The 24,036-nt window shown below is 33.1% G+C and overlaps 1 protein-coding gene across 19 annotated transcripts in view; it reads left to right on the forward strand.

Moving 5' to 3' along the window:
* LOC145247280 (suppressor of lurcher protein 1-like) overlaps positions 1-24,036 on the forward strand; it is a 1,714,203-nt gene that overhangs the window by 483,341 nt on the left and 1,206,826 nt on the right. For 9 of the 19 annotated variants that reach the window (XM_080108884.1, XM_080108886.1, XM_080108888.1 and 6 more), the window contains exon 3: positions 5,638-5,685. The exons of the other annotated variants lie outside the window; for them this stretch is intronic. In XM_080108884.1, coding sequence (XP_079965010.1) covers positions 5,638-5,685 — 48 coding nt within the window. The remainder of the gene's footprint in view (positions 1-5,637; positions 5,686-24,036) is intronic. 19 annotated transcript variants of the gene reach the window in all.

The raw sequence follows: 24,036 nt of genomic DNA on the forward strand, positions 1-24,036 counted from the left end.
AATAAGAGAGGAAGGCTAATGCAGACGCACGGGATGGGGTATAGAAATCGTACGTCGGTTTCCTCTCAAAGTAATTGCACGTTTAATTCTTGATTACTTTTAAAAAAAAACAAGCAATCCTTTCGTAATGCTACACAAAGGAATTCAACTAGTAAATGCAAAACATTTTATATATATATATATATATATATATATATATATATATATATATATATATATATATATATATATATATATAAGCACGGAAATGTGTTTAAAATCGTCCCTGAAGAAGCTATAATCATGAGAAGCTTCGCTCTGAAATTCCGTTTAACAACTCAGTAGCATTTTATCTGTTTTGGTCATTATATTGGAAGCAAAATGCGTTAAGCTGCGGATATAAATTCTCCCTGGATTCTCTTTACTGTATCGGCATGAAATGGATTCCAATTTCGCATAAACTCTGCAGAAATAGTTAAAATAAAATAAAGATGCTTTCAATTATAGTTTTAAAGCTCCATTCTCTCATCTCTACCTCCTCACGTACGCCCAAAGTAATTACAAACAACAACAACAACAACAACAACAACAACAACAACAAAAAAAGTTCTATTTTCTTAGCCCTCTCCCCCTCACCCGAAAAGTGATTGAGAAAAACTGGGATTTTTGTTGCAATTTTCTATATTCTTTATTTTAGCCAACAATATTCACTTTTCTATATCACCGAAAGTCTGCATGCTGTATTGTCTGTCGGCAAGATGACGTTATTGAACACGGGGAGTGAGGTAAAAAGCAAATTACATCCAAGTGACAATAACAAGACATAGATGCCATCTGTACTGGCTGAAAAATAATATCAGATAGTTCCCCCAGCCCCCAAAACAAGCCATTTAGATAGACAGGTAAAAGTCCTGCCCACCTGCATAAAACAGAGAAATACACGGGTATTCTTAATAAATAATATTCAGTTGAAGAGATGAATTGATACTGGAAGTTGCGTAGGCGACATGCCAGTAAAGGCGTGTCTACATTGTGTTTAATAGGTAACATGCCTAAAGGGGCGTGAAAGTTTGAGGCTGTATGGGTGTCCAAAACTGTTATGTTAAATAGTTTGATTTCTGATCTAAAGAACATAACTAGCAATAGTATTCAATATTTTGATTGCTTTTAATTCCTGTAACGATGCGCTGCCTTGGTTCAGTCTCGAAAGACAAAGGATACCCCCTGCAGGGGCAGCTGCGCATGCAATTGGGAGGAAAGGGTTGCATAATCTCCAACCACACCTCTCATGAATCGGCACTGTTTGAGTCCAGTGGCAAGTAGATATCCATGACGACTGGAAACAATGCCGGAATAAGCAGAGAGTACATACAGAATCTGGAAGTATGAAATGGTCACCGATTTAGTACTGCCCAGGTTCAACGTTGCTTAACTTCGGTGATCTGGCGAGGATTATGCTATATCTATAATCCTGTTAGGACACTACAAACCTTTGTATCTCTCCCTCGCTTTGCTCATTTGTCAGAATTCAGCAATAAAGATATATAATTAAGTTTTCATGCACAAGCGTTCATCGTCTTTCTTTTAAGCATCACAGGAATATACTACATGCATTCGAGTAATCATTGTGATTTGTATCTAAGTATATAAAATAAAATGGAAACTTAGAGAAGACAGAAAAACATGACATCCAAGAAACACATAAAAAAACATTTCGTTTCTTTTATTAGAAGAAGCTTTGTCACGTAACGTCACCCACGTTAATGCACAGTATCCAACACGTGGTAACAGAGTATGTCGCAAGGCACATAGGACAAGTAATATCGCGTCTTCTCTTTTATTTATTACCTCATTCTCGCGTCACGCGTGACTTCTCATTACGTCACCCACACTCTAATGTGATCTCTCTCCTTTTCATAATCTTTTCCTTTTTCCTTACCGTGACGTAAGTTTGCACATATCTCACTCCTGATGCAATTCTCTACCTATATAAAAGCCAGGTACGGCCAATGATGGAGTACTGTTGCCACATCTGGTCAGGAACTGCTAGAAGCAGCTTATCCTGGCTTGACAGAGTTCAAAATAGTCTTCGTAACCTAGTGGGGGATTCCCTTTTCTCTTCCGTGCAACCTCTTTCTCCACAGAAGAGATGTTGCGAGCAAAATCACGATCAATAATTTCCCCTACTCTTTATCCGTGCCTAAACCTAAACGTAGATTCCATGAAGAAAGCTTCTTTGTTGGAACTGCACGCCTGTGGAACTCTTTTCCGTTTGCCTGCTTTCCAACTGACTACGATATGATTGTCTTCAAGTCCAACGTAAACAAATTCTTGATGACCCCCCCCCACCCCAAGTAATCCAATTTTTAAAATTTCCACTACTTATGTATACCCATTAACCCGTATCCTCGAGTGGCCTCCGGGCCTTGATAAGTGGTGACTCCTATAAAAAAAAATGCTTATTAAAACAGAAACCACTCGAGGATCAGCATCAGAGCGCTTCACTTCATCTTGAGGTCCATCAGAGAGCAGAGTCTAAGGCATTTCTCAGATCCGCCTCGGAGCATGCCTTGATTAGGAGACATTCTGTAAAAATATGTTTGATAGTCTGCAGGTCGGCACTGTGCATGGTGCTACTTGTGCATGTTGTCCCATGTTTTGATAATCTTTGCTATTTTCGGGAGAGTTTAGAGCCTGCTAGGAGGTTTCCTTTCAGTGCCAGAAGAGCCTCATTTTTACTGTCTTTGATTGCCTTATTCTACCAACGTAGGCGGAAGGATGCTAGTTTTGTTCGTCTGAAGCCTTGAATATGAGATTTAATGAGATTGATAAATTGTCAGTTGAGCGATGAAGAATATTATGAGGAGATTGAAAATGAATGGAATGAACAAAGTTTTATAACCTATGGGGACGTTTTATGGCAAGTGTTGAATTAGAAAACATGCGTTATAGGACTCTTTTTTATTTTGTTTTTACTTATATTTATCCCAAACAATGTATATTGCTATGGAGATGTAAGGTGTTATTGAGAATTAGGAGGCGAATTAATAATGGCATTCTAAGTAGGAATTTGTACAGCGAGATATTTGTTCACATTACATTTTTTATAAAGGAGTCACCACTTATAAAAGCCCCGGGGGGGCACTCTAGGATAAGGGTTAATGAGTGTACGGTAGTCAATGGGACAATATCATAATAATCGTTAGTAGTGAAAATTTGATATAAACGCTTTAAGGGTTCACCATTTCATATTTGTTATTCAGGCAGGTTCTGAATTAGTTCTTATTAATTAATAACCTTTTTTTTGTACCTTTATCAATTTTACTTGAGTATTTTCCCTGACTGAATAATTAAAAAACAATACCGTTCCAAAGAGGACAAAACTTCTACCAAATATTTTTCATCCTTTCAGACAATGGATACTCCCTGTAAACGGAATTATTAATTTATTGTTTTCAAAATCCAAAATTAGATCAGCAATTGCCTGAAAAATGCCTGAAAATATTCCTACTAAATATTTTTTCAATGGGAATCGGCCCAAACATAAAACAAAATTAACAATATATATATATATATATATATATATATATATATATATATATATATATATATACTATTTCAAATTCATAAACTAACCAACAATAAGTTTAAGATGAAACAGGAATTTCCCTCCTTTGTCAAAAAATTTCCCTCCTTTGTCAAAAACATCGCTTATGGAATCTGATAACTAAAGGACAAAATACGAGAAACGATCTATACATCTGAAATAATAATAATAATAATAATAATAATAATAATAATAATAATAAAAAGATGAGAGCATTAGCAGACGACACCTATCCTTCCCACATTCTGTGTGTTAGTCTTGGTATTTTAATTGTCAGTGCAGACGAAGTCAGTCATAGCATGTATGTTATTCAATCAAATACATTTCTTAAATAACATTGTATCTATATGTATAAAGTTTACAATAGGTGAAAGAATTTGTCATTTAAAATTTTTGGTACTATACAGAGAATGACCGGCTTTTCATTGATGTAGCATCGGCATAATCCGGCAAATTACGTAAACCACCGGAATATGGCAAAAAAAATGTTTTCATTTGTTGCTACACATTATTTTACAAAAAGATATATATTTATTTATAAAACTTTCAATAGATCGATTTTTTTTTAATATTTCAATTTTCGTCATTGAAATTACTATACGAAAAATGAGTTATTTTTTTATCATGGTGGTGTTTTGTTTTTTTTGTGTTTTTTTCGAGCGTTTTAAAATTTGATCAGCGCTCGGTATATCCAGCAGTTTATATAAGTTGCCGGAATATGCTGATGCAATATCCACGGAGCAGATGGTCAATCTCTGCATTAGAACCAAATTAGTAATCAAATCACTCGAATTGTTTTTTTTTTTTAATATAAAATGTGTATTTTTTATTTCAGGATTTTTAAATAAATGATTTTGCTTGAGATAATTTTTTTTTGATAAATAACTATTTCGGAAAACCATTCCAGATTTTTAATGATTTTAATGATAAATTACTGTTTGAAAACACTGAGTGCATGATTGTTTCTTTTTGTCAGAGACAATTTCGATAAAGATTCTTTCCGTGAAGATAAACTTGAGGGTTAATTATACGTTTCTTTAAATGATAGAGTAATTATGACCGTGATTAATTTCTTGAACATTTCTCGTCACAAAATTGTTACTTTTTTCCATTAAAAGTTTATTGTTTTCATCTGATATCAAATTAATAAAACAAAAAAAATAATCTTCAAATGACTGATGTAATTGAATGTTAACTATATGAACGGACACGGCCTGTCTTAAAACAAATATGGGCGCACGTAACAAAGCGGTACCCCCCCCCGTCTGTAATTAAAAAAAAAGTTTTTTTCACCGGATTATTATCGAATGGTCACTAATCTACCAGATCATTTTAAAAAAATACAAACAATTCAATGGCGTTTCTGATTTTTTTAGATGAGGATTGGTTATTCATATTATTTGGATTCAACCGACTAGGAGTTCGACAGAAACATTCTCGAGTTTGACAAGATACACCTGAAGAAGGTCGGAGTTTACATCGGCCGAAACGTTGTGAAAATCACATTCAAGATGAGAACAGTAGTTCGATGAATCAAAAATAATACTAAACAATTCAATATTCAACATTTTTAAAGGGGTGCTCCCTTTCTAATACAACATTCTAGTAAATCGATCCCCCATTTTGGAAGCATCGACTTTTTTCCGGCTAAATTTTCGCGAATTTAACCTTTTTAAAGCATTTTGGCTTTCAAAAAAGGCTTAAAAAGGCTAAATTCGTGACATTTGGCCGAAAAAAAGTCGATGTTTCCAAAATGGAAGATGGATTTACTAAAACGTTCTATTAAAAACGGAGCACCCTTTAATAAATGTTGAATACTGAATTTTTTGTATTTTTTTTATGATCTAGTAGATTAGTGAGCATTCGATTATAATCTGAAAAAAAAAAAATAAAAATAAAACGACAAAGGGGAGTTACCGCTTCCATACGTGCAGTAAAATATGAAATAAGAACGTCAATCCTATGAAACAAAAAATATATTGAATTTATTCATGTTTTAAATGTTAATGCAATCTGTTTCTTTTGTTTTTTCCACATCGTGTCTCTTTCAGCAAAGGAGAACTGCTTAACTTATGAAAGCAACTATCCAAAAACCAGAGGTAAAAACATGGTCAGCTTTACATAATTTGAAAGAAAAAAATTTATTCTGCATTTTCCCTCTTTTTAACATCCCACGTGTGAAATACAATTCTTGTGAAACGTAAAAGAATATAATTAAAGTGAAAGATTAAGGTTTACTTAATTCATAAAAGTTGAGAAAGATTTTGGTGATGACTAAGTTATTCGGATCTTTTAATGGAACTGGTAATAAGCATTGCTAATTTTGTATTTACTGTGTTTCTTATATACATGTTGTTTCAGTTTCTGAACATTTATTATACATAAAAAGTGCAATATTTTTCTTCCACAAACGGTAAAACTATTTCACATTAACTCTTTCGAACATTGTTGCAAAGTAATTGTCTGTATTTTTGAGATGAGGTGTTTTCATTTATTGAGATTGTCGGACTGACTTCCTCATCTTGGTTGTTATAGTCACAATGTTTCGGCCGTTTTGCCCTCCGGCCTTCATCAGGTGTTTTGTATCGAACTGGGGAACCGTTTTTTAGGAGTCTCGAACCCAGGCCTCTATTATTATTATAATAAAGGGTTGGGTTCAAGACTCCTAACAAACGGTTCCCCAGTTCGATACAAAACACCTGATGAAGGCCGAAGGGCAAAACGGCCGAAACGTTGTGACGATAAGAACCAAGATGAGGAAGTCAGTCCGACAATCTCAATAAATTGTTGCAAAGAATGAACACAACGCAAACATGTTGTTACAATTTTTAAACGTTTATTCTACATATTTAAATCAATTACGTCTTGTTTAATGTTGATTGAAATGAACGCTAATACATTGGAAATTTAAAGAAAAAAAAATTAAGTGCAATATTTTTCTTCCACAAATGGTAAAAAAAATCACGTTAACTCAAACATGTTGCACAGAATAGACATAGCCCAAAATGCAAATTTCCTGTTTTTCTTTTAACGCCCCTCATTTTTATTTCGCTACTTTTCTGTGATCAAGAGCGGATGACCACTTGAAATTTAAAAAAATAAAATATTAAATATAAAAAAAATAACAACATCGTTTTTATGATTCAAAAACCCTCATAACCTTGAAACTACTATTCTAGAAGAATACGTGGATATTTAACATTATATATATATATATATATATATATATATATATATATATATATATATATATATATATATATATATATATAGGTGCCTATAAACACTGCAGTAATTAACAATTTTTATTATGATTCTGCAATATTTTAAATGTCTCCATATTCTTTTATCCACAATTTTTCTTATCAAACCCTTTTTCCTTACAAGAAAAATATCAACTGTTGTTTGAGGAATGTACCTGTGCCTCTAATGAGTTCTTTGGTGGGCTACTGCTATTCAACAAAACATGTGTAAGACGTACTTTATAAAAATATAAATAAAATATCATGAGCGTGAATTAAATACATTTTCTGTTTTTTTTTTAATGTTAACTAATGATACCCACCCACACACACACTATATATATATATATATATATATATATATATATATATATATATATATATATGTTGGATAATTACATTTTAAAAATAATATATATATAAGCACGTCTGATTGAACACGACAGTTCTTTTTTCCCCTGATTTTGTTGAATAACTTTTCAATTCACCGAGGAGTCTTTTTTATTTCGGCTGGCATGTTGTATATTATGGCGCCCTGATATTGTTGTTCGGTTATTAACTGGATCCCCATTTAATATCGGGACAAATATACTAACTGTATTCAATAACTAACAATAAATACACAAACTAAATAAAATATAAAATAAGAAAATCAAAAAGAAAAATAATTCGTCCTCTACCCATACATATATATATATATATATATATATATATATATATATATATATATATATATATATATATATATATATATATACATTGACCATTGACAATATAATTATTTAAAATAGCTATTATGTGGGGTTATGAGAAAAAAAGCGAGAATTCGCTGTGTTATAAAAAGAGTAATATTTTTATCCCTGGGGTCACAGCGAAAATTTGACACAACGTGTTTGGACCCTACAAGTGTTCAGCGATAGATGTCTGAGACAAGCTACAAGTTATTTCAGCCTCATCAGTGTTTCTTAGCTGATGGTAAATGTAAGAACTCATCATGTTTACAAACGTTTTCGACTCACATTAGTCGTCGTCAGGAATTGAAAATGGTGAATTTGTTATAAAAGCTGACTGAGAACGTCTTACAAATATTTTAATAGACTCTCTTGTACTGAGCTTGGTGGAGGATGGGTGTATGGGCTGGGGTGAATAAGGCTTCGGTGTGGTAATAATTTCACTAGTTTTAATTTGTAACCTCTGCACATGCCTGGCGACGACTCCTTCTAGTCGAACATAGTTGCAAATATGGCGAATTATTATTCGCATTGGAGCACAAAATTTGATTGTTGGCCTGCCAACTTCAAAAATTGGATCTAATCATATATATATATATATATATATATATATATATATATATATATAAAATGTGCGAGTTTGTGTGTGTGAGGATACTTCTCAACCTATATATTCTCAACCTATATACTCAATGAATTTTTGATCTAGACTTGAAATTTTGTAAAGAGAATATTCACGCATTTGGAAAACTTTTTAATCCGTTTTCATCCGGAAAAAAAAGGAACTGCTAAGAAGTCAAAATTGAAAAATTGGTACGTTGGATTCATTGGTTATTATCTGTTTGTTAACTGGTTCATGAATGCGCCTGCGTGAATAGTTCACATTACAGATTATTCATGTTAAGAATAAGTAGTTTGACAATACATTTTAAAGATCGTGTCACGCTGGTCTAATGGTTATCGTACTTGACTCACTGTTTTTATGTATTGGTTTCGATCTCAACTCGAGGACTTAACAATTAAAAAAAACACACACATAATACTTGCATGCACATACCTCAGTTTCTGTATTAATTAAAATATAATATTTATTCATATTTTACGACCGGGCAACGCCGGGTCGCCTGCTAGTATATATATATATATATATATATATATATATATATATATATATATATATATATATATATGAGAGAGAGAATAATTAATTATTAATTAAAATATATAATAAAGTATATGGATTTTATTCGTTTATTCATTAATATATACGGACCTAGCATAAGTCCCCTACCTCAAGTAAACCCCTTCCATAGACATAACCCATAAATACATATGATTTCAATCACTTTTATATTGTTCGCGAGAGTATAGATGCTCATAGTCACACATATATTGAAACCACCATAGCATACGTGGAATACACCTACCTTCATTTTATGATAAAGGCTATATTCCTCCTACATCACAGAGATCGCTTATGTCTTTAATTCCCTCCCTAAACAGTTTCAATATTTTACCATTTTCCTCTCACTGCTCAATTATTTCGCTCCTAATGTAACTATAGCTAGACGTCGACTCTCTCTTCTGTTGCCTAGCATCTTCCCTCCTCCTCTGATGAGAAGTATACCAGGTTATAAAGAGTATTACTTATACTACACATCTAATTGATGTGATATCCTTATTGAATATACGAATAAACCTTTATGCATTAGTATATATTTTTATAATGTCGTTTTCTTATTATTTTAACTCCCCCCATATATATACGCAACACTGGATGATTTCAAAATCACCCCTTCTTAGGTACATGGTATCATAAAAAAAAAACAACTAGACACCTCAAAAGCATGTGGACCCGATTTCATCCCGGCTGTGCTATTAAAAAACTGATCCATTGAGGTTGCTCCAGTACTCTCCAAAATTTTCAACAAATACCTTAACAAATATTGCTTTCCTGACTGCTGGAAAACTGCTTCTACGGTACCAGTTTTCAAGAATTCTGGCGACAGAACTGACCCATTAAATTATCACACCATTAGCCTTCTCACACTTTTCACCAAAATATTTGAGTCCTTAATTAACAAATCTCTAGTTCATTACCTTAAAGCTGCTAAACTCCTAACCAACAAACAAGATGGATTTAGGCAACGCTGTTCCACAGCAGATATCCTAACTGTAATCTCTGAACATATATACCATTCACTAGACAAAACAGGAGAGGGTAGAGTGGTAGCCTGCGATATATTTAAGGTTTTTGACAAGGTATGGCACTATGGTCTTCAAAGGAAAATTAGATCATATGATATAACTGGAAGAATACATAATGTAATTAAATCTTTCTTAAGTAAGAGAAAAATTCAGGTTGTCCTCAATCGTCGTACATCTAAACAATATGATATAAATGCGGGAGTACTTCAGAGGTCTATACTTGAACCTTTATTATTTCTGATATTCATAAATGACCTTCCTGATAAAATTGTTTCGGAAATGGGTATATTTGCTGATGACACGACACTCTATAACAGGCACAAAGGGAAAACAAGTGAATACATATCTAAGGAAATGGCAGAAACACTAGATGATGACCTCAAATCTGTAGTGGAATGGGGACAAAATTCAATGCTGCCAAGACTAAGCTTGTTTTCTTCAATAATTACAAGAAACCTTCTCTACCACCAATAACAATGGCCAAGAACACATTACCCAAAAGTACTTCCATTAAACTCCGCGGCCTAAATTTTACAGGGAACATGAACTGGAATAGATACATTGAGAGCATTGCCAAGGCTGCTCCGAAAAAGGTGGACTCTCTCTACCGAAAACTACTTACACCTGAAAGTATCCTGTACCTCTATAAGTTTACCATTCGCCCATATATGGAGTACTGTTGTCACATTTTGGGCTGGTGCATCTGCTACTTGTCTCTCATTCTTGGACAGGGTTCAAAAGAGAGTCGCCAACCTGATAGGTTCTGAATTGTCATCAAGGCTTCAGCCTCTGTCCCATCGACAAAATGTTGCATCCGTTTGATGTTCTACAAGTATTTAATGGCGAATGCTCTGACGAACTACATGCACTTGTATCCGCTCGACGTGAATACCCCGACAAACTTGACAAGTATCTAAATCCCACCCCTACACAGTAGAGATTCGTAAATGTAAGAAAGCCTTCTACTCTGATAGTTTCTTCCCCAGAACTGCTAGACTTTGGAACTCCCTTCCAGGATTCTGCTTTTTTAACTGTACTGACATGCAGAAGTTCAAGTGTGATGTGAACAGACATCTTGCTGCTCATCTCCCCTCCCTTCATAGTATCACTGCAACTTATGTCCCCGATAGTAGTTCCTCATTACTGTTTCAGTATTTTATTTTTTATAAAAATGCATATATATATATATATATATATATATATATATATATATATATATATATATATATATATCAGAGGAAACATAATTTAATTTAAATACCAAAAAACAAGAAACGGGCAGGTGAAATTATTAAAATTTCCTTAAGGCCTTATCGTCTGACCCTCTAAGAGGAAACGTCAGAATGATAAATTAAAAACTAAGAAACGAATGAAGGAAGAAGGGAATTTGGTTTCAGTTGGAAGAACAGTGAAAAAAAAATATATCTCATTGTTTTTTTTTGAGCACTCTTAATAACCTTGTTTGAATTCATGAGTTTTATCCCCTGAACACCTTTAGCCTGGTATATATATATATATATATATATATATATATATATATATATATATATATATATATATATATATATATATATATATATATATTTGAGCAGCCTTTTTTCTCTAATGCAAGTTTCATTGATGAGTAGGGATAATTACTGTTTCTTTCTCTTTCAATCTGTTTGTTTTTTTTTCTTTTCGTTCTATTCGAGTATGAAAAGAAATTTGCCGTAATCGCGAACGTTTTTGACTTCCATAAGTCGTCGTCAGGCGAGTGATGAAAAAAATAAAAAAATGTGTTATAGTGAGTTTAATGAAAGACTATGAGAACGTTCAAATACTAAAAGAAAAAAAACGGATTGCAAGAGAAACAAACAGGAATTATCAATACTCTTCAATGAAACTTTCATATATATATATATATATATATATATATATATATATATATATAGTAAGTTATGAAAATATATATGGCAGTTAAGCTACACAGAATATTTTGCGTTTCATTCTCGTGAGAATTTGTCACGAGAGTGAAACTCGGAATATTCTGTGTAGCTTAATTGAATTGCCATATATATTTTCATAACTTACTACCTAGCTCTACCTATGTATTGAGCACTGTTGAAGTAAATACTGAAAAATTTACGCATGAAATTATATCTTCATGTATTAATTTATGATTGAATGCAGTAATCATATATATATATATATATATATATATATATATATATATATAATATATATATATTTGTTTTTGTTTTTGCGATAGGTTTTTGAATGAATTCAATTATTTACAGAAGTGCATTTTTACCTAAATGCGAGTTGGGAATAATTTTCGCTTTAACCAATTTGGTATCCCCAAATGGGGAGTGGTATATATATTGTTTTTTTAAAATATAGTTATCCACTGACACGTGGTTCGTCGTCTACGACTCATGAGAGTGGCTTAATCTAGCGAGATTCAAAATTGGGACCCCACAGTAATATACACACACACACACACACATATATATATATATATATATATATATATATATATATATATATATATATATATATATATATATTACAGGTGTTTAATAATGGGATTTGTTATAAGAAAAACTGCGAATTTGGATGGAATATAAGAGCCGTTTAAGTGCATAAATCGATTGAATGATTGAGATGAAGACCAAACGCAACATATGAAAGAAAGTCTGCAAATGTTTACTATCTGCAGACGTTGGTTTGAGCTCCGTTTTCTCTAAGACTTGTAAAAGAACTAATTTAAAGGATAATAATTATTTTTTTCATACGATGAAAGTCTTCGAGCAAGGCAAGGACATTCTATTAATATTGCAAATGAAATACTTAAAAAAAAAAAAATTGGAAAATTGTGGAGAGACAGCTAAGCCCTATTTGCAAATACTATTTGATTGGTTGATAATTTAATCAGTTGCGCTTGCCTGACCAATTATTTTCAAGATCGAGAAATTAGTTTCATTATTGAATGAAATGTAAATACATTAGCGGGCAAGAATTTATTTATGAAAATTAGACGTTTTTTTGTTGTTGTTTGCTGTTAAAGAAGACTCTAATAACCAATAAGTTTTCTCTAACTCTTCCAAACACTAGTACACTCAAACGATATTAAAATAGCAGGGTCAATGCAATTTATATTCGAGGGTAGTTCCACAAGTAAAGTCTCCTATTTTTTTAACTAAAAGAGTTGAAGAGCTACGAAGACAGGAATTCTATCAGTAAAACCAGCGACGTTTTGTGCTCCAACAATTATTTTTCTACATAGTCACCACCATTCTTCAATGCACTTTTGCCAGCGATGAACAATGGCTGTGCCTGTGCGTCTGAAGTATGCTTTGTCGTACAAGGGTTGTTCTGAAAATAAAGTCTCCTATTTTTATTAACTTAAAAAAAGTTCAAGAGCTACAAAGACGGGTGTTGTATCATTAAAACGAGCGACCTTTTGTGAAGCAGAATTTATTTTTCTACATAGTCACAAGCATTCTCAATGCATTTTTTGTCGGGAATTCAATGATGCATCTCTGCTTTTAACCCACGTCTGTGATTTCTTAGAGTCTCACACCGTCAACATCTGCAACAGCAAAATGAATCTTTCAGGTCATGAATGCATAAGATCAGTCATTATAACAATTCAATTTGTAATCCTCTCTGATTCATTCGGACGGATAAAAAGGGACTCTACTTTTGGAACATCCCTCGTATAATCTCAATGATGTATCCTAGTCATTTGCCCTCACGTTTTCATTTAAATTTGAGAAATTATAGACAAATTTGAACGGAAATCTGGCCAGTCTCCTTAACCCTCACTGACCCTGTTTCATTTTCATATGACACTGACAGACTTTACTAAGTTAAGTGCCAATCAGGCATGTGTACAAACTATAATTCAATACAATTTAATTTTTTTTAATTACATTTTCACCCCAAACAAGGCACATTGCCACTTTGGTGTAGGGGGCTACTATCAGGGGCAGCAACTGCTGGGGCACTATGTAGGGATTTGGGCAGCAAGATGTCGGTTCACGTTACACTTAAACTTCTGCATGTCAGTACAGTTGGGGAAGCAGGGACCTGGAATGGAATTCCAGAGTCTAGCGGTTCTGGGGAAGAAACTACTAATTTATTTGACAAAGATAAAATGATTATGATTCAACTGCCATGTCAGGAAATAACGGTAGAAATTTACACAGAACCAGACATACGAGGCGCCTTCAATAAGTTTCCAGACATTTTTTGTGCAAACATCTAAAATTGTCATAAAGGCTTGAAAATTCAGTATGTTATTTCTATCCATCTTATGAGATAACTGACCAATTCTTATGATTTCAGGTTCAAATGAACAGCTTTAGCAGGAATTGGAATACACTCTACCTAAGCCTGATTGTCACAGCTGGTGAAATTCAAAAATACAATCTGGATGTGAGGACACTTTAGAAGAACAATATGCAATAAAATTCTGTGTTAAACTTGGAAAAAATGCCACAAAAACATATAGAATGCTTCAGACCGCATTTGGGTCATTTTGCATGAATCAAGCACCAGTTTTTGAGTCGCATAAGAGATACAAGGAAGGCAGGGAGTTAGTGAGGGATGATGATAGGTGTGGGAGGAGTAAGGAAATCAAAACACCAGAGTTGATTGGCCAAATATAGAATTTCATGGGTAAGGACCGTCATGTGGCTACAGAGAAAATAAGTACACAGCTTGATGTTAGTGAGGGAACTGTACACACAATTATTTGTGAGGAACTAAAGATACAAAAAAATTGTGTGAATACATCAATCTACAACTCCATCCTTGTTACAGACCCTCCCCCTCCCTATAGTAAGACTTACAACTCCATCCTTGTTATAGCCTCTCTATATTAAGACTTTGCTCCCTGTGACTTTTGGTTATTCCCTAAGCTCAAGGAAAACCTTAAAGGCTGTCGTTATGAGACAATTGAGGAGATGAGACTGCGAGGAGGGTCATTGACGCGTTCACACAAGAGGACTTTTATGGGGCATTCCAGAAGTTGTTGGAACAGTACAAGTAAATTGCAGCCAGAGAAGATTACATCAAAGGGGACTCACGTTCCATATGTGGACCATCAGTATAAGTGCTCATACAATAAAAGTCTAGAAACATATTGAAAGCACCTCATAGTAGCCCAGGACTTGTTTGAATTCACCTTGAATTGTTGCATTGTTAGTTCACTTATTACCCCCCTTGAAGTTTATTTCAAAGTCAAGCGTTTCTGATTAAGAAAGTGGCCTACCTTCAGTTTAATCCGAATCGGCCATGAAATAAATTTTTTTGTAGACCTCTTTCTCATGCAAGAGTGAAGTCTTGAGATATACCATTATATCCATCGATGAGCTTGTAGACCAAAATCAAAACACCACGTAATCTAGTCCCAGAGTCAGCTTTTATAAAGCAGATCCAGCAGACCCTTCACCGTTCGAATAGCCAGTCTTTGAACATTCTCCAGATGCTGGATACCACATATAAGTATGGGGAAGAAGCCTGGATACCATACCCTAACAGTGATAATGTAAGAAGTGAGAATTGAGGACATGCGTTGCATGGAGAGAAATGATGCAGTAATAACACAAGTGGAAATGTCATGTGAGTTATAAAAACAAATTTAGATCTGATAACCTCAGAGGAAGACTTAATCTGCGCAGTAGAGAGAAATGTTTGTGAAACAAGAAAATTTCGTTTGTTTGGTCACGCTGAAAGAATGGAAAAACTTCCTGGGTTAGTAGGTGTAGAACAGTTGAGATAATAAAGTCATTTGGCAGGGGAAGGTAAAGGAAAACATGTCCAAGTAACCTACATTTAAAATTTTAAGTGTTTAGACCCAAAATTGGCGGAGAAGTTTGGTAGAGTTTTCAAAGGTCAAATAGTTGAACTTTGACCCCTTAACAGCCAAATTTCTGGCCGAAAACAGATTAAAAAGATTTTCCCAAAATCTCAATACTGCTTATGTCAAATCTCGAGTCTCTAGACCGAAAATTTATAGAGTTATTTGATAGGGAAATGTGCACACACACACACACATAAATTTTCACCTTTATAGATACATAGATTACTAGCATGGGTGCTCGGCGTTGCCCGGGTGTTTGGAGGTGTATGCTGAGCAAAAAAAAAGAGGTAAATTTTTTAAACTTTGACCTCTAGTATGACCCCTTAACATTTATTATTTTGGACTCAAATCAAGTTATTAAGTTAGATCTATGTCTAAGGAATCTATATCTAAAATTTGAAGTGTTTAGACCTCAAATTGTCGGAGGACTTTGGTAGAGTTCTCAAAAGTCAAATCGTTGAACTTTAATCCCTTACCAGCCAAATTTCTGTCCGAAAACCAATCACAAAGATTTTCCATAATTTCAGTATCCTGTATATCAAATTTCGAGTATGTAGACTTAAAATTGACAGAGTTATTGCGTAGGGAAATCCACACAAACAGACAGATAGACAGACACGTTCACTTTTATAGGTATATAGATAGATAGATTATTTGCTTTAATGAAGGAAATTTAAATAAGTTGTAATAAAAGTTTTTTTTTTCACAAAATCAGCTATTTTTGTGATGGAAAGCCTTTTCTCTTGTTCACCTTTTCATTTGATTTCTTTCTACACCTATCATTCCGCTGTTGTAGCAACGGCCACCTGACATCATGTAACGTTGCACTAACAAACAAACGAAATAAATCCGACTCGTCTTTTCTTTCTTGTTTAACATAAGTCGTTTATTACCGTTTTTCTTTCATTAAACGTATTCGTTAAACCTTTACATACGTTAACGTTATATACTGTATTTCTTACAGTAAGCATCGTACCATTCTGATGATTTTTAACACAAGTCGTTTATTACCGGGTTATTACCGTTTTTCTTTCTCCCCGTCTCGACGCCAGCTTCAAAGTCTTTCGCTACCATTGTCTATTTCAGCTGGGGCATTATTTTCTCTTTCTTCTGACCGCAATCTGGCTACAGCCAGCCCATTCTCCCGTTCACTTTACGCGTCCGTCTCAATCTGCGTAGACTTTTTTCTTCCCTCCGACCGCGTGGTGTCCTATTTTTCTTTTTCTTCAGGCACAAGCCCGAGCACATTTACCAATTTGCATATGCGTTCAGACACTGCTCCTGCTGCTAACACAATCGCTTGCTTTCCCTCTTTCGGCTAATATTTTCATACGCGCTAATATGCGTTCTGTTACAATTATTCCTCATACTTGAGTGGCCTTCCGGCCTTGATAAGGAGTGACTCGCATGTAAAAAAAAGCAACGGAAATGAACTGATTGAAATAGATATTAAATAGACTGACATGCATGGATAGAGAGTGACAGAAGAAGAGATATTTTTACTAATAAACTGAAACACGTCGGCCGCCATTTTTAGTATTGCAGAAGAACAGCATGAAGGAATATTATTGGAATAATGGATAGATTTGATGGTTTATTTTGGTAAAATGACTAAAACTAAAATAGACATAATCTTTTCTGCTCCACTGAGCAAACGTGTGTGCATCAACCAGAGACGTAAAGAAGAAGAAGTGATGGTCAGAAACACTTCAGATTTATTTTGTGAATATTCACATCAGGAGATTGCAGATGGAACTATGGCAGAGATGGGCACTCAAATAATTCTGGACACTTTCAGGCTCATCAAAACAATGCCATAATATCTTCATGTACGTAAAAAAAGCGCAGCCCGCAAACCTAGAAAACCACACACAATACACACACATAAATATATACACATATGTTAGTAATATTAGATTTGTCTGGCCTCGGGCCAAATATTATGGAAGGTGGAATTGACATCAAAACAGGCCTTCATATATTGGGCAGGGCCTGTTTACAAAGAAAAAAAAATAAGAATTGACATTGCAGCTTTTATAAAACTTCAAACACTGGAATACAATTTTACCGAAATTAAAAGTACGAGGTGAGTTCAATAAGTTTCTCGACTTTTTTCGCATGAACACTTTTAATGATAGTACACACAGGAAATTCTAGTCTCCTCCGACTGCAATTTACTTGCCATACTGTTCCAAAAACGTCTTGAAGGTCTCATGTGTGAGCATATCAATGACCCTCCTCACAACACTTTTCCATCTCCTCACTCGTTTCATAACGACCGCCTCTAGGGTTTCCTTGAGCTTAGGGAATAATCAAAAGTCATAGGAAGCAACGTCTGGACTGGAGGATCTGAATTGATCAGGTTGACCATTTCCCTGCTGCCATGACAACGTTTTCCTTTCTGATCTTATCTTAGGACAAACTTTGTGCAAATCTTTCACATCTTCAGTTCCTTGTGAACAATTGTGTATATAGTTCTCACTCTGACATCATACTGTGCACTTATTGCCTCTATAGACACACGACGGTCCTTATCCATGAAATTCTTTATTTAGCCAATCAACTCTGGTGTTCTGACTTCCTTACTCTTCCCACACCTCTCATCTCCTCACATGCTCCCTGCCTTCCCTGAATCTCTTATGCCACTTCAAATCTGATGCTCGAGTCATGAAAGAGATCCCAAAAGCAGTTTGAAGCATTCCATAGTTTATGTGGCATTTTTTCCAAGTTTCAACCAAAATTTTATTTCATGTCGTTCTTCTAAAGTGTCCTCACATCCAGATTGCGTTTATGAAATTTACCAGCTGTGACAATTAGCCCTTAGTAGGGTACATTCCAATTCCTGCTGTAGCCGTTCATTTGAACCTGAAATCATAAAAATTGATCAGTCATCTCATAAGAGGTATAGCAATAACGTAGTTGATTTTCAAGAGTCTACGACAATTTTTAATGCCTGTACAAAAAAGTCTGAAAGCTTATTGTCATTATGTATATTATATGAGGTTCGAATTTTAATGTTGGAACGCCAGCCATGTCTAGCCCTACTGATGAGTATTAGAAATACAAAATATGTGCCTATGGATTTCAAAGGAATGTGCAGGTTTCAGAAGATTTCAAAGACTGAAATACAATGCCGCTCAATTATTTTGATCTTTCAAACTACTGCGCGCACCTTGAGTGCTATTCGCACAAATTTTCCATCTATATAATCTCTGTTCTTCAGGTATATATTCTTGAAGTTAGAAACCTACGTAATTCGCAATTGTATTTTGAGTATCTCCCACAAGGCAGCATCAACTTCCGGAATAGTGTAACTTACAACTAATCTCTACCAAGTATTTTATCCACTACGACACAGGTCCTTGCATAATGGATGAAGTACTTCAGTTACAAGTCACACTCTTCTGAAGATTCAATGCTTATTTTGGACGATACTAAAAATACAATTGCAAATTATTTAAATAATGGAGATTATCTCAAAGATTCAGAAACAATTCTGTACGAATTACAAACGTACCTTGTCATTTTATGTGTGAATATCATTATATATATATGTGTGTGTATATATATTATATAATTATATATATGTGTGTATATTATATCATTTCATATATGTGTATATTATATCATTATATGTATATAATATATTATTTTATATGTGTATAATATATTATTATATATGTGTGTATATTATATCATTATATATATATATGTATATTATATCATTACATATATGTGTATATTATATCATTATATATATATATATATATGTATATTATATCATTATATGTGCATATGATATCATTATATATATGTATATATTATATCATTACATATGTGTGTATATTATATCATTATATGTGTATATTATATTATTATATAAATGTGAATATTATATCATATGTATATATTACATTATTATACATATGTGTATATTGTCATTATATATATGTGTATATTATTTCATTATATATATGTGTGTGTATATTATATCATTATATATGCATATATCATTATATATGTGTATATTATATCATTATATATGCATATATTATATCATTATATAGCTAGTAACTAATGTTTGAGGTTCGAATCTTGGTGTTGTGTAGCCGCAATAATGAATCTTGGAAATACTAAAAATGTATCAGTGGATGTGCAATATATATATATATATATATATATATATATATATAATACGTGTATATACCTATATTTCCGTATGTATACACTTATATAAATAAATCACAAAAGTCTATATGCCAACTTTCAAGTTGGTGACCAGCTTACCGTTTATTAAGTACGTTAAAATGCACAATTTTTGATAGCACCTGTATTGTGGTGCAGAATTATTAATGTAATAATCAGAAACACACACACACACACACACGAAACGCACATACACACAGATTTATAGACTATGTGAATCTTGTATGTTAGTCTCAATATATTAAAAATACTCAAATCATCTCAATGTAAAAAATTTCAGGTCGATATAAATTTATTTTATATATATATATATATATTGTTGTGATATGACTCAAACACATGACTACGGTATATATATATATATATATATTGTTGTGATATGACTCAAACACATGACTACGGTATATATATATATATATATATATTGTTTTGATATGACTCAAACACATGACTACGGTATATATATATATATATATATATATATATATATATATATATATATATATATATAAATATACCAGTTGTTTCTACCCGACACGGACTTCTATTATTGCACCTTACGAAATAATTCTATATATATGTGAAGGCGAACATTTAGTGACTTCTTTGTCAATTCACTCACTGCTTGATGCTACTCTACATAAACTTTTTATTGTAACCCCACATATAAATTGATCCTACCCGACAAGGATTTCTATTGTTGGACGTAACGGAATATTTTATGTCTTGCTATTGTTTTCTACCTGACGATACAACATTATATATATATATATATATATATATATATATATATATATATATATATATATATATATATATATTAATCTATAGATGATATATATATATATATATATATATATATATATAATGTCCGTAATTCGGTGAATACGGTAACTATTGCTTGATATGCATAACAAGCGTCTAGCAAATTCAAGTGCTCAGAGTTTCCACCATCGTTTCTTAATTCTCCCGCCTTTGTTTTATCTTTGATGGAATCTTTAGAAAGAATTGACATTTTTATCACGGCCTCTTCTTGTAACATCTTCAAACAATTTCCTTTTGAACTTCTCAGCTTCCACGTGAAGCTCCAGTTGGGCAGGTAGTTTGATTTTGCATTGAGTGTATCTTAGCTTTTGCTATGTGTATTTCAAAGCAGGGAATATTCTTTCCCTCTTTCTGTGAACCAAAAAAGTAGAGGTGGTGGGGAATTTCCTGGATTAAATATTTCAGTTTCTTACGTTTGGAATTAAGCAGCATGAGAGGATGTGGATGAAGACAACACTTTTCCTTTGAGAGTTGTAATATTTTGCATTGGTTGTTAGGAAACATTGTTTAGCCAGCTAACTACCATCTGTGATTAAACTAATTAAAGCAATACGTATACAGTATATATATATATATATATATATATATATATATATATATATATATATATATATATATAGAGAGAGAGAGAGAGAGAGAGAGAGAGAGAGAGAGATTTGTTTGTAATATACTGAATTATACTGGGGTCGTAAATTTTCATATACCAATGAATTTTAAGCTCTTGACGTAGGATGCGTCTAGGATAAACGTTTTCGCATGCTTCATTTCCTTTAAGGGAAATTTCTTTAAATAATGTTCTATTGTTAAGTGTTCTTTATTCAAGAAGTCTGAAGAAAGGCTGGTTATGTGAAAATTTTCAAACACTATAATGCTTGAAATTGTCCAACCGGTCTTGAAACAATTGTAACTTACAATGAAATACAGTTTTTGTTGCTACCAATTCCTTTTTTGAAGTTTTGTTAATACAGTATATATATATATATATATATATATATATATATATATATATATAGCCAGTAGAGTTTAGTTCCCTAGAAGTACATCCAATGAAACAACACGTGTCTACCAAAGAGTGCTCAATGAGTGAACAGAGCAGATGCATTTAATTTATACAAACATTAATGGCTACATATGTGCATACATGTTTCTGTAATAACCCATTATTGGGGAGATTACGTCTTCAGGCCAAGAATTACCGTCGAGAACTCTGAAGACGTAATCCCCCAACGCGGGTGATTACAGAAACATGTATGCACATATGTAGCCATTAATGTATGTATAAATAAATTTAATATATATATATATATATATATAATTATTTACTATAGTAATTAAATACCTACAGACACTAGTGTTTATCCTTTCGGTAATCATCAGTGCAGGGTGTCACGATTAATACCGATCGATAGATTCGAACCCGGCACCGAAGCCATCTCTGACTCCATTAGCAAGGACCAAATCCATTCGGCCACCGTTAACTTCGAGAAATGTAGTTTAAATTTAAACATTTATTTTTTAAATGTTGTTAAATTCTGTCAGGTGGATCCAATCATTATTTATATACACACAATATTATATTTATTTTAATCATTCTGCCTGATTATCAGTTCAACTTTGCTTTTCGAACTACTGGGACGCTTTAGCTAAAATTTTCCATGAACCGTCTTTAATATTAGGTGCATCGAACCAAGTACTATGGTATCGTTCGAGGTGAAATTCGAGATTAATAGAGATACGTAGTGATTAGTATTTAGTGCAGAAATTAGTTCAGATTTAACCATATTCAAATATCAGTTTAGCGTAAAGTACTGATTCTAAAAAACGGCAAAAAATCTTATATATATATATATATATATATATATTAAAGTATACATCTGTTATACTCTCGTCTAAATTGTTAAATTCTTAACTTTCTTGTTCATCTTCCTTTTTCTTTTTTTTTTCTTTTTTTTGTTGCTTTGTTTTCGGAATAGAGGTGTCTGTTATTTTATTAAGAAATTATCATCTCTGAAGATGAAATTATACCAAAGAAAATATGTTCATTACGAGTTATTAAACGTGTATAAAACAGAAAGGTAAAATATAGGCATTTGCTGAAATAATAAAACAAAGGATAAATAAACAAATATGATTGTGGACTGATTCTCTCTTTTGGTTAAAAAAACATCAAGTATTTCGTACGCCGTTCAAAACCTTTTAAAATAATAATATTTCAATAAAATAATACCACTGCATAGCATAACAAGAAAAAAAAAAGATTCGCCAGAAGAAGAAAAAAGATTCAATGATGTTTTGATTAAAAAATATTCTCGGACAACGCCGGAGCAGAACAGCTAGTTGCATCTATAGAATAAGTAAGGAAAATCTAATAGTTCGTTTCCTATGAACTCCAAAACGGCTGGGCCGATTTTTGTCCAAACAAATTCGCATAATTGAAGGACGATATTTGAATTTTTGCAATTTTAATTCAAGCTATTATATATATATATATATATATATATATATATATATATATATATATATATATATATATATATGAATGAAATAATTTCATGAAATCAGCAGGAGGTTTTCTATAGTGCGATGGAGATTACAGTATATTGTAAACTTAGTCACTACGGGGAAGCAAGTGAAGCTTTCTCTCGGTGCACCGCGATGTGTCCCCAACTAGAACAGGCAATCAATCGACTTGATTGAAAAATGGGCGATTTCACCGATTTTGACGACAATAAAAATATAGGAATCTGAACCATTCGTTGGTCATCATTCAATCTTGGGCAATTCTGTTAGTAGTGTACATTTGTGATTTTAGTTAATGGCGTTTTGGCGTTGACATGGACGTGTAAATATCCGGAGAAATGTGCATGGATTATCATAGATGAATGACAGACTTCTTTGTTTGACAGATTTTGTGAAATGAAATAATGATAAGCTTCGGTTGTGAAATGCTATCGTTGAATACGTATGCGTGAGTGTGGACATTTCTATCAACCCATATCCTTTCATTGGTTTGATCTCAACAGGAGGAAAAGGCAACGATGAAGAACGTTTCTAAATGCATTTCTACTTTGCTGGTATCTGGAAATGCAAAATGGAAGGGCATGTTCATGTCTCGCTCGCTTTACGCGCACGTCACGTGCGTGCAAGAAAAGGAGGTGTTTGAGAACATCGTTTTCACATTACAAACACAGCAAGTATGTCTTGAGATATTGTACTGGTGCTTTTTCTTCTTCAAGTTATTCATCTAGAGGGAATGTTGAAATAACGACGAAACGTTGATGAACAAATGATTTCGTTTGTTCCTTTTTTCATCTCAGAATCACGACAGAATATTATTTCCATAATTTTCATATCACACACACACACACACACACACACACACACACACAT

Source organism: Euprymna scolopes, chromosome 25 (genome assembly GCF_053919585.1).
Source record: "Euprymna scolopes isolate OS-2025 chromosome 25, ASM5391958v1, whole genome shotgun sequence".
NCBI classification, from domain to species: Eukaryota; Metazoa; Mollusca; class Cephalopoda; order Sepiida; family Sepiolidae; genus Euprymna; species Euprymna scolopes.